Source organism: Henckelia pumila, chromosome 2 (genome assembly GCF_033568475.1).
Source record: "Henckelia pumila isolate YLH828 chromosome 2, ASM3356847v2, whole genome shotgun sequence".
Lineage (NCBI taxonomy): Eukaryota > Viridiplantae > Streptophyta > Magnoliopsida > Lamiales > Gesneriaceae > Henckelia > Henckelia pumila.
The window spans coordinates 134,539,228-134,552,122 of NC_133121.1; the positions used below are offsets into that span (position 1 = coordinate 134,539,228).

Below are 12,895 nucleotides of genomic sequence, written 5' to 3' on the forward strand. Positions count from 1 at the left end.
GATTGTGTAATTTTCGTATAATGCATTCATCTTTTTATGAATTTGGACACATTTTCCATTTTTTGGGAGTTTAGTTGGTTTAATAATTGTTTTAATAATTGTATGGTGATTTTTTTGCCCTGTTCCTGCTACACTTTTCCGTGTGACAAAAAATAGGCCTCGCATGATATATTTCATTCTTTAATTGGGATTTTGCATTGCCGTGTGGCAAAATAGAGGAAATGTGGTGTTTGCCTTGAAGAAATGCAATCATTAAAGTGAATTTGTGGGTCTTCATTTAGAAAGTGAACAAAATTATAGAATTATGATGTTGCTGCCAATTGGATGCAGATTCTGGTTTTATACATCTATTTACATTCCTGATTCCAGTAATTACATGTCTTGTTTTTGTTTGAGTTCGTCCACAAGCGATAGTTGCTTTCATCAGTCTTCTGAAGTTTTTGAACCACTGTATTTGTGTTGAAATATTTGTACATGTTATTACTAATTATTATTTTTTGAATAAGAAATGACAAAGACTAAAAAAAATATGGATGCTAGTGATGGAGACATCAGAGAGAGAGCGAAAAAGAAGGTTATTCAAGGTGTTCTCCAACCAAATTTTTAAATGTTATGGAGCAGTTGGTTCCCAAAATGGGTGAATTGTAGTTGAAGATGATAGAGGCTTCACCTCTTGCCCCTTGGTTGAAGATCAAAAGGCTTTCTATAAGCACATCAAGAGTCAATGCTATGCTTAAACGCTTTGAAATGGAGACATGTAGTTTTTGTTTTGGAAAAAATACTATGGTGCCATTCACTTCTCGGGATTTCTCGATCGTTATAGGCTTATCTAACATTGGTCAACCGGTTAACATCGATTTAAAATTGGGTTCTAACTTCCTTCAATGTTGTTTCAAGGGAATGAAATTTGTTCATAGAAATCTAATCTCTAAGAAGTTATTAGAGTTGGCAGATAATGAGCAGGAAATTGATGACTTTTTCAGAAATTTTATTTTGCTACTTTTTAATTGTGTAATTTTTCCTATTAGTAATTTTGGCACGCCAAAATTTATTTTCCCATACTTGGACAACTTGGAAACATTTTTTGAGTATGCTTGGGGAGATGCAGCTTTTAGGTTTTTGCGTTATGAAATTGAAGATCCTCTTGGATTCTCTAAACTGAAAAAGAAGGATAAAAAGTATATGGGAGGCTGCATAGTTGGATTAATGGTATTTTATTTATTTTTTCAGCTTATACATCTTATATTTTGAGTTAGTAAATGTTAATTATTTTGTTTTTATAGGCTTGGGTATATGAAAGAGTTCCTATGCTCGGTGAACCTCATGTTTTACGTTGTTTCCCTCGTTTATTCAAGTGGAGTGAGAGTAAGATTTCCGTTAATCCTAAGGGTGCAGAAGCTGTATTAATGGCTGTGAAATCAAATAAGGTTTGTGCAATTTAATCTATACCGTTCTATACATTTTTTTCAATGTATTCTTAAAATAAAAAATTGTTATTTTCTGTTTTTAGATTGTGCCAATCAAGCCATTCGAAGAGGAAAAAGTACTTGTTGGTAGCATAGAGAGATTTAGTGAGGTAACCATTTGTAATTCATGATAGCAAATATATCGATAGAATATTGTTCAACCAATAGTGTAATTAACATTTCAATTTTCAGGTTCATCATCAATCCAATGAATCCGAATTATTGGATCACATAAAAAGACTTGAAAAGGAGATTAAAGTGTTGAAGGAAAAAAATTTAGTGGCTGAAGATGAAGCTAGCCGATCTGGATTTAAGGATACATCACATATATATGATGAATTTCATACCGAGCAAGATGTCGATCGAGAAGTTGATCCGGATGCTGAAAAATTAAATGAAGTGGTTGATAAAAAAGTGGAAATGAACACAAATAATGGAGATAACGATCAATTAGGTATGAACATTGGAAAAGAGAAAGAGATGATTATTTATAATGAAAAATCATCTATTGTGAAGAACGTTCAAAAAAGAAGGAACCGGTTGAAAAAAAGAAAACATCCTGACTATATGACTCCACCCAGCACAACGCCAAAGTCGAAGAGAAAGAAACATTCAATCGAATTTTTTGATGTGGTATTTTAATATATATGCTTTACTATACATATTAATATTAATGATGTCTTATGATTTTTTTAGTGCTTAAGTTTTATTGATTTTTGTTTGTGCGTATTTTTTTATTGTTGTATAGGATGATATTGATGTTAAAGCTATTGCTGAAAGTGCCGTAGAAGAAGCTCTACAGGAGTTCCGAGGAAGACAAGACTACAATGGACATGATCAAATCTCAACAGAAGAAAGGATTATTATTGAAAAGTACATCTGCGGGGATACTTTGGGGTAGAAATATTTTAACTCTTTTATTTTTTTTTTCTGAAATTAAAATTTCTCCATTTTGTGTTTGTTTTTATTAAGTTTGTTATCTTTGCTTTGCAGTGGTGTAGTATGGCAAGATGATACCGTAATATTGTATGGGAACGAGTTATTGCTTTGTTTGTTTGGCAAGAAAATACGATCGGACCTTGTTCATGCCTATTTTAATAGTTTGAGCAATAAAAAGCATAATTATGGGCATGACATATATTGCATGTCTCCCAATGTCCAGGTACACATTGTCGATGATAACAATTGAATACTTTCATCCCATAGATATTTAACGATTTATTTTAATTTATAGATCACTGTGATTGGGATGCTTGAAAAAATGAAGCAGAAGCAGGTCAAAGATAATGATTTTACAGAATTTACATCAAAGTTGGACAGGAGTACATTGAGCAAGCTGTCAGAGCTAAATAAAGATGTTTTGGAAAGGTGTAAACACTTGATTTTTCCGATCAGTCACAAAGACCATTGGATCTTGCTCATCTACACTCCAAGCGATAAGTGTTTTACACTAAAAAATTCTTTGAATGGTGCTATTTACACCGGCGCGGCAAAGAAATTTGTAAGTTGAAATCGAAAGTAATATTTTTTTAAAGAAAATTCTACAACTATTTTATGATTGATTTGAAAACTTATTTTGATTGGATTTCTTCTTAGGCCAAATTTCTTGCTGGATATCTTTTGAAAGTGGAAAAATGTGATATTGGCAATGGTGAAGTGATTCCTATAAAGAGTTGGCAACAAGAAAATGATTTGAGTTGTGGTGTTTATGTTTGCCTATGGGGTGAATGTTATGCTAGAGATAACTTGGAGTTTTGCAATGAATGGGAGACATCAATTGAAGGATATAGAGATCGGATGGCTTCAATGATTTTTTCGGATGAACAAGGCTTGTTCAAAGGCTGATCTCTCTGTAATTAGAGAGATAATTAGTTATTCCACGTTTGACGTTGTATTTTGTTACATTAACTGAAGATCCAATATTATGTTGCATATTCAAAGTATCTGAATGCATTTTTTTCGTCAAAATGGCAGTACTTCGAAAATTTATGGTGTTCACTCCAAAATCCAGTATTTTGTTACTCATTTTGAGTATTTGAATAATCAAAACATGGATTTAAAAGCTGGCAATGGGTACTTTCTTAGTAAATATAAGTACGTCAAAAATATACTTCAAAATAAGTATTTTTTAATGTAAAAACAAAAAGTGAGATGAAGTGCACGCCTATCATTTAGAGTATTAGTATTGAGTACAATATCGTATTAATTACTACCATTTTACTTGAAAATGCCAAGATCCAGTATTTTGTTACTCATTCATAGTATTGTAATGACCAAAATATGTATTTTAAAGCTCAAATTAAACATTTTCTTGGACAATATAAGTACGTAAAAAATATACTTCAAAATAAGTATTTTTAAATTTAAAACAAAAAGTGAGATGAAGTTCAAGCCTATCATTCACATTATTAGTATTGAATACAATATAGTATTAATTACTACCATTTTCCTTGAAATGCCAAGATCCAGTATTTTGTTACTCATTCATAGTATTGTAATGACCAAAATATGTATTTTAAAGCTCAAATTAAGCATTTTCTTGGACAATATAAGTACGTAAAAAATATACTTCTAAATATGTATTTTTTTATGTAAAAAAATTGAGATGAAGTGCATGCCTATCATTCAGAGTATTGGTATTGATTGCAATATCATATTAATTAGTACCATTTTTCTTCAAAATGCCAAGGTCCAGTATTTTGTTACTCATTTGGAGTATTTGAATGACCAAAATACGTATTTCAAGCTCAAATTTAGCATTTTCTTGGACATTATAAGTACTTAAAAATATACTTCTAAATATGTATTTTTTAATGTAAAAAACAAAAAGTGAGATGAATTTCATGAATTTCATGAGTCATGTTGTGAATGGATACTTATCAACTTGAAAACTACTATCTACAATGGATGATCACACATAAGTAATAGGAATGAAGACTGATAATTATAATATCATACTAAGGATCATCTTACACTTGTTTAGCAATACCAATAAAATGTTATTAATGAATATTATTAACCATAAGGATGGGTTTTTTGAATAAGTATTGGTATTGATTACAATATCGTATTAATTAGTACCATTTTTCTTCAAAATGCCAAGATCCAGTATTTTGTTACTCATTCGAAGTATTTGATTGACCAAAATACGTATTTCAAAGCTCAAATTTAGCATTCTTGGACATTATATGTAACACCCGGTATTTTAATTACGTAAATCCGCCTGCATAATTAGAATATTTAATTATTTAAATTTATGATTTATGGGTTAAATAATTATGTGAATTAATTGTGCAAGATTTAATTTATTTTTAAGCATTTAACCCATAATTAGTAATTTTTATGATTTTTAGTATTTTAATTATTTGATCGCGTGGACGGGACCGTGGACGGACGAGATGACAACTTTCTAGCCAAATTATTTTATGAGCCTTTTTAGAGCCTTAAAGTATTATTTTGAGTTTTATTATCTCAAAATTTTAAGTATTTAATTTTATATAATTTTAGGAGTCCTTTTTATTCAAAAATTAGCCAAAATATTGACTTTTTAGTATTTTTAAAAATTCCCTACTCTAATATTTCGGGATTTAACTTTCCCATCAGATTATTTTTATTATTAGGGATTTTTAAATAAGTGTTTTATGGTATAATATAATTCTAATTAAGTTATTATCCTAATTAAATTCTATTTAACCTAAAAACCTAAACCTAATATCCCTAACCTCACGTCCCAAAGCCTTAGCCGACATCTCCCTTTTTCTTCAGCACCTCCATCGACCGAACAATCTCCAAGAAGACTCCATAGCCGATCCTCTTCAAAGTTTTAAGGTTTCTCGTCGCCCGTCGTCCCGGAAACGTCCTACGTGCGTGCTAAATTGATTTCTACGGTGAAAGGCATGTTTTATTTCACCTTTATTTCACCATATCAGTGTTATATGTGCATGTTGTGTATGCATCAAGAACCTTAAGAACTTTTCAGAAAAATGGCTTGAGTTTGTTGAGCACCTCACGTTTTTTTTTCATTGGTTGGCATCATCTCACGTTTTTTTTTTATTGGCAAGGGTTGTTCATGGCTGCTGGCAGGGGTCTTCATGGGTGTGTGAGGGTCCCTAGGGTCGGCCTAAACCAGGGCTAAGGGCTGGAGATGACTAGGAAGAGGCTGGGCATGGCTGCACAAAATCTGTGCTGTTCGCGCAGGTTTAGGGTGTCAAGGAAGGGAGCTTCGTTCTCCTTCCTCAGACCACGGTTTAGGGTAAGGTCGGTTGGGTTAGAACCCCCTTTAAGTTTTCTAAGTTTTTGCAAGAGGTTTCATGGTCTTTCGTGGTCGGAGCTTTGAGAACGAACGGTTTTCCCGCAGCTGCTCGGGTCTGCGCGACACTGCAGAAGGGCTGGGTGGCAGAGCTTCGTTCTCACTCCATAGTCAACGGTTTGGGCTGGTTCTTGGCTTGTTGGAAAGGCCTGGATGTGAGCTAGGTCCTAGGGGTGGCCCTCCGGCCGGTGGGTGGCCGGAGCGGGGCGGCCGCCGGGTTTTCTGGTTGCTGCCGCCTCGGCAGAACAGTTTTGGGAAGGGGGTAGTTCGGGCTAGGGTTTTAGGGTGGTCCGGGTCGGGTCTTGGGTCCGGGTCGGGTCAGTAGGTTAGTGGGTCGGGTTTAGTAAGTCCGGGTCCGGGTTTGGTGGGCCGGGCTCGAGTCTTTTTATTTTTAAAACATTTTATGAATTAATGGGTTTTTGAGTCAATTAAATTGAAATAAAATTATTTGGACTCCCAAATAATTTTATTTGGACTTTTAAAATTTTAATTAAGTTAGTCCATTAATTTTATGGGCTTTTGAGCCCATAAAAGTTATTGGGCCAGTCTTTGGATTTTTGGGCCCATTGGGCCAGTTTAAGTGGTTATTGGGCTTAGTGTATTTTAATGGGCTTTAATAATTTAATTGGGCTTAGAATAATTATTTGGGCTTAAAGTTTGAGATAATGGGCTTAAGTACGTTAATGGGCCAGATTTAAGTTAATGGGCTTGAGAGTTAGGGCCAGCAGTCCAGGACCATCCATGAGAAATTGCATGTGTCCTGAATATATATTTAATTATTTTTATGCATTTAAGTTATTTTAATATTTATATGTTAGTAAGAAAATTAAATTAAATATATATGAAGGACACACATTTTATTCAAGTACATGCATTCATGAAATAATATTTTATGCATGATTTAATGTTTAAGTTGAGCAATAAAAATATTTTATGTTGGAAGTTGAAGTAGTGTGACAATTTAAGGGGGATTCGTCCCCATATGATTGAGGTGATTCGTCACCGGCCACGTACGTAGGTTTCCACGCTGATCAGTATTTAATGTATATTTAAGGTTACACTACGGATACAACCATGCTATGTTAGAAAATGAATTGCTCAATAATGTTATGTATTATGATATTTATGTTTATTTAAGTTAAGTTATGTTATGTAATTTTTAAGCATGCTCATTCATGTATATGTATGTATTAGTATTAAATTGATTTAAATTATTTTAAACCCTTGTTATGTTAGCATGTTGGCCTCTAGGCTCACTACACTGGTATGGTGCAGGTGAGTACGTTGAGGATGAGATTGTACCCACCGGAGGCGAGGACGTATGAGCATGCATGCAGTGGCCCCGTGACCGTGATATATTCTGAGTCACTATGCATGTTGTTGTTTTTGTCAACATGATACAGTTTATTTTATTTTACAGCAGTTGGGAGTTTCGAATATTTTATTTAATATTTTCAGTGCATGCAAATTCTATTCAATTTATTTATGCAGTATATTTTTAATTATAGGGTCGACTCAGATATTTATTTATTTTAAAGAATGCATTTTATTTAAGTATTTATTTATTTATTTATTTAGTTTATTTTAAATATTTTATTCTGTGCATATATGTATGGGCATATATGTACATATTTTATTTAGTAGTATAAAAAAAAAAAATTTTCCGCATATTTATTTATTATAGAGTTAGGGTCGTTTCATTATAAGTACTTAATAAATATACTTCTAAATATGTATTTTCTTGGACATTATAAGTACATAATAAATATACTTCTAAATATGTATTTTTTAATGTAAAAACAAAAAGTGAGATGAATTTCATGAATTTCATGGGTCATGTTGTGAATGGATACTTATCAACTTGAAAACTACTATCTACAATGGATGATCACGCATAAGTAATAGGAATGAAGACTGATAATTATAATATCATACTAAGGATCATCTTACACTTGTTTAGCAATATTAATAAAATGTTATTAATGAATATTATTAACCATAAGGATGGTTTTTTTGAATAAGTATTGGTATTGATTACAATATCGTATTAATTAGTACCATTTTTCTTCAAAATGCCAAGATCCAGTATTTTGTTACTCATTTGGAGTATTTGATTGACTAAAATACGTATTTCAAAGCTCAAATTTAGCATTTTCTTGGATATTATAAGTACTTAATAAATATAATTCTAAATATGTATTTTCTTGGACATTATAAGTATTTAATAAATATACTTCTAAATATGTATTTTTTAATGTAAAAACAAAAAGTGAGATGAATTTCATGAATTTCATGAGTCATGTTGTGAATGGATACTTATCAACTTGAAAACTACTATCTACAATGGATGATCACGCATAAGTAATAGGAATGAAGACTGATAATTATAATATCATACTAAGGATCATCTTACACTTGTTTAGCAATACCAATAAAATGTTATTAATGAATATTATTAACCATAAGGATGGTTTTTTTGAATAAGTATTGGTATTAATTACAATATCGTATTAATTAGTACCATTTTTCTTCAAAATGCCAAGATCCAGTATTTTGTTACTCATTCGGAGTATTTGATTGACCAAAATACGTATTTCAAAGCTCAAATTTAGCATTTTCTTGGACATTATAAGTACTTAATAAATATACTTCTAAATATGTATTTTTTAATGTTAAAAACAAAAAGTGAGATGAATTTCATGAGTCATGTTGTGAATGAATACTTATCAACTTGAAAACTACTATCTACAATGGATGATCACGCATAAGTAATAGGAATGAAGACTGATAATTATAATATCATACTAAGGATCATCTTACACTTGTTTAGCAATACCAATAAAATGTTATTAATGAATATTATTAACTATAAGGATTATTTTTTTGAATAAGTATTGGTATTAATTACAATATCGTATTAATTAGTACCATTTTTCTTCAAAATGCCAAGATCCAGTATTTTGTTACTCATTCGGAGTATTTGATTGACCAAAATACGTATTTCAAAGCTCAAATTTAGCATTTTCTTGGACATTATAAGTACTTAATAAATATACTTCTAAATATGTATTTTTTAATGTAAAAAACAAAAAGTGAGATTAATTTCATGAATTTCATGAGTCATGTTGTGAATGGATACTTATCAACTTGAAAACTACTATCTACAATGGATGATCACGCATAAGTAATAGGAATGAAGACTGATAATTATAATATCATACTAAGGATCATCTTACACTTGTTTAGAAATACCAATAAAATGTTATTAATGAATATTATTAACCATAAGGATGGTTTTTTTGAATAAGTATTGGTATTGATTACAATATCGTATTAATTAGTACCATTTTTCTTCAAAATGCCAAGATCCAGTATTTTGTTACTCATTCGGAGTATTTGATTGACCAAAATACGTATTTCAAAGCTCAAATTTAGCATTTTCTTGGACATTATAAGTACTTAATAAATATACTTCTAAATATGTAATTTTTAATGTAAAAAACAAAAATTGAGATGAATTTCATGAATTTCATGAGTCATGTTGTGAATGGATACTTATCAACTTGAAAACTACTATCTACAATGGATGATCACGCATAAGTAATAGGAATGAAGACTGATAATTATAATATCATACTAAGGATCATCTTACACTTGTTTAGAAATACCAATAAAATGTTATTAATGAATATTATTAACCATAAGGATGGTTTTTTTGAATAAGTATTGGTATTGATTACAATATCGTATTAATTAGTACCATTTTTCTTCAAAATGCCAAGATCCAGTATTTTGTTACTCATTCGGAGTATTTGATTGACCAAAATACGTATTTCAAAGCTCAAATTTAGCATTTTCTTGGACATTATAAGTACTTAAAAAATATACTTCTAAATATGTATTTTTTAATGTAAAAAACAAAAAGTGAGATGAATTTCATGAATGCGTACGGCTTTTTAAATATGTATTTTCTTGGACATTTTTGCTAGTGTTTATTCCTCATCAATGCGTACGGCTTTTTAATTCAGAAAGCTAGTACTATTTAAATGGTTTTGAGTACTTATACATCATATTTGAGAACCTAAGTTCATCAATTAAGTATTATACAAGCACACTAGGCCTAATCCCGATAGTAATTGATCAGCAAAATTTTCACTAGTGTGTGGCAGTGAAAAATAAATTTATGATATCAGTTTTGTTTGCAATTATATGACTAAGGTGCATCACATAAAAATTTCATAATATATGCTAGTGATTAATAAATATCTCATAATATATCACATAACCAAACCATCGAAAATACAAAAGTTTAACCACAATATATATCAAACCAGTAGGACAAAACACATGACAAATTGTCTCATATGACACACAATAACACAATAGAGAAAATGCATTAACTAAACCATCGAAACATCAATACGTAACACGACCAGATCTTGTACGTTTTCTGGCACACCCATGAACGGTTGTTTCTTTCTCTTGCTCCAACAAATTCTTATGGCTGCCAAAGAAATAAAATAAAATAATTAAGACATTGCTGGACATATATAAAAAAAGAACCAAAACAGTTGAATAAAAATGTGAAATAAATAAACAGTAAACGATTTTTTATGGGATGACAACCAATTAGTTGATGGCTTCTTTACAAGTTCTTCTGTTGTGCCCTGTCCTACCACACCTCTTACACTTTGTCACATGATGTTCAACTTGAGAAGGAATCCTCTGAGTCTTTCTATGCCCTGGTTGACTGCGCACTGTAGGAGCATAAATTATATCTCCTTCATCGATATATCCTTCGTACATGTCGAAGGTTGGAATTGGATTGATTACACCTTTGTATGATTGTCGATACCTTTCCATTTTGAAAAAATCATCACAAAATCGATACACCGACAAGGACTTGGATTCTATACAGGCACAAGCATGCTTACATGGAAGCCCATAAATTTGCCAAGCTCGACATGAACAACTCAACAAATTCAAATCAATGGCAAAAGTTTTATCCATATCCACCACCTCAAACCTTGATCCACTTGATCTATGAACCTTCAAGGTACGAGATTTACTACATGCGAGTGAAACATCCTTCTCTTTTCTAGGGCTTAATTCTTGGACCATCTTAAGTGATGATTCTCGTCTTTGGTGCATCATGGTCATAATTTGGATATGTATATGGTCTACCAAAGAAACAATAGGTAAATACCGAGCAGCTTTTACCCAATTGTTCCAACTCTCAGCCATGTTATTGTTGATTATACCCCATCGCTTACCCAAAAACAAAGCATTTGCCCAATTTTCTGGTGAAGAATTCACAATAAATTCTATAGCACGTGGCATGGACTCAGTTATCTGATTTATATGTTCATCAAATTCATGCCTAGATGGAGCATATGCTGCTTTCTTCAACACCGAAGACCAATGTCTTTTGTTACGGAATGGATACTTTCGCAACACCTACATTAATAAAATAAAATTGTAAAAGACAATGAACACAAACCAATATTAACTGAAACATATATTATAAAATAAAATGCACTAAAAACAACTAACCAGTTTGACAAAATTATCTACAATGTGTCTGAGGCAGTAAGCATGGTGACTACCAAGAAACATAGAGTGGATTGCCTTGATCAACCCCGAATGTCTGTCTGAGAAAAAAGTAAAGCCGTGGAAGAAAATGATTCCTTGTGAGGCTAGGACTTCTTTTAATCGATAACAAAACCAATCCCAATTAGAATCATTTTCTGCATCCACAACTGCATACGCTAATGTGAAAAGATCATCATTAGCATCCTTGGCGACATCGACTAGAAGACTTCCTTTGTACTTATTTTTAATATGGCACCCATCCAAAAATATCCACTAGTGAAACCAACAAGACAAACATGAAAACAAATGAAAATTCGTTGAAATTTTTTAGTCATAGGATCAATTTCACATCCAACAAAACTTCCAGGATTTGTTTCTTTAACAGCATGACAATACCATCGCAACTTATCATATGACCCATTCTCAGTCCCATGAATATCATGCATCGCTATTTCTTTGCCCATCCAAACTTTGTGATAGTCAAGTTCCACTCCATAGTCTCTTTGTATGTCTTTTACCATTGTACATGGACGATATGATGGCTCCCCTCTCAACTTCGCTTTCACCAAATTAGCTACCCAAGGTGAATCAGCGTTCGGATGCCCTCTGGACTTCAAATTATCCTCACCACAACAATGGATCAGGTTGCATTTTCTAATTGCAAATGAATTATCAGATTTATGTTTAGAGGCATATATCCTCCAGTCACAATTTTTGCCCCTACAGACAATAATAATCTTCTCACTATCATTTTTCTGGAAAGAAATTGAGCGTCTGGTTGCGATAGCATAATTTTTAATACAAATTCTGAATTCTGCTGCGTCTTTAAATGTTTGTCCTACGCCGCGTATGCATTGAATCCAAGAATCAATTGAGTTGCTTACATTTCCAATTTCGAGCGGGCTTTCACCAGTTGAATTTATATCATCTTTGATTTCAACCCTTTATCATTTTAATATATAATCAGTCTAACAAACATAGATATTCATTTAACCAAAATTCAAATAAATAACTAATAATTGATACTTAAGCATGATGCCCAATCAACAACGCAATGAATTATAAGCTTCTGCATGCAAAACATATATATGTATGAAAATAGACTCATTCTCAATAAAAATGACAAATAAAAAAGAATCTTACCCAATGACATTTCTACTGCCCCGACTCTGGTCTATTTTTCTTGATGCCTTCAAATGAATTATGCTCAGTTTCAAACACATATGAAGATTTAGTATGTTTCGAACATCATCGTCGTCATTCAGAGTGACAGAAATCTTTTCATGGGGAGCTATGAATTGCAATGTAGTTAATTGGGGATTAATGTCACTGCATTTTTGTCCTAAACTATGGAATACCTCCATTAACGTGACACCATTAGGAATTGAAATTAGATAAAGACCCTGGAGGTATCGACAACTACCAAGAAATGATAAATTCATGCTTCCAGATCCGGACTCCATAAATGATGTGACTCTGAAAAATTGAACAAATAATATAAGATTTCAAGCTACGTAGAATGGAACTT

At 32.0% G+C, this 12,895-nt stretch overlaps 2 protein-coding genes across 2 annotated transcripts; one reads left to right on the forward strand and one right to left on the reverse strand.

Annotated features, from left to right (window-relative positions):
• The first annotated feature begins 1,380 nt into the window (after nucleotides 1–1,380).
• On the forward strand, nucleotides 1,381–2,311 carry LOC140879580 (uncharacterized). Its single transcript, XM_073283343.1, has 4 exons — nucleotides 1,381–1,427; nucleotides 1,511–1,576; nucleotides 1,659–1,920; nucleotides 2,215–2,311. The coding sequence occupies exons 1-4, from the start codon at nucleotides 1,407–1,409 to the stop codon at nucleotides 2,217–2,219; spliced, it is 354 nt and encodes a 117-aa protein (XP_073139444.1). The 5' UTR covers nucleotides 1,381–1,406; the 3' UTR covers nucleotides 2,220–2,311.
• Nucleotides 2,312–10,404: 8,093 nt separating this feature from the next.
• LOC140878465 (uncharacterized) lies at nucleotides 10,405–11,888 on the reverse strand. Its single transcript, XM_073282065.1, has 3 exons — nucleotides 11,724–11,888; nucleotides 11,329–11,640; nucleotides 10,405–11,232 (listed from the first exon to the last, which is right to left on the reverse strand). The coding sequence occupies exons 1-3, from the start codon at nucleotides 11,886–11,888 to the stop codon at nucleotides 10,405–10,407; spliced, it is 1,305 nt and encodes a 434-aa protein (XP_073138166.1).
• Nucleotides 11,889–12,895: the final 1,007 nt, after the last annotated feature.

Bases quoted from the DNA above. Each gene is read 5' to 3' on its own strand.
- LOC140878465 (XM_073282065.1), bottom strand. From the start codon at position 11,888: ATGGTAAAAGACATACAAAGAGACTATGGAGTGGAACTTGACTATCAC. The intron at 11,641-11,723 runs GTTGGATGTGAA...TGGTTTCACTAG, and splicing joins AAACAAATCCTGGAAGTTTT to TGGATATTTTTGGATGGGTG. The intron at 11,233-11,328 runs GTTAGTTGTTTT...TTATTAATGTAG, and splicing joins TAGATAATTTTGTCAAACTG to GTGTTGCGAAAGTATCCATT.
- LOC140879580 (XM_073283343.1), top strand. From the start codon at position 1,407: ATGGCTGTGAAATCAAATAAG. The intron at 1,428-1,510 runs GTTTGTGCAATT...TTCTGTTTTTAG, and splicing joins TGGCTGTGAAATCAAATAAG to ATTGTGCCAATCAAGCCATT. The intron at 1,577-1,658 runs GTAACCATTTGT...TTCAATTTTCAG, and splicing joins GCATAGAGAGATTTAGTGAG to GTTCATCATCAATCCAATGA.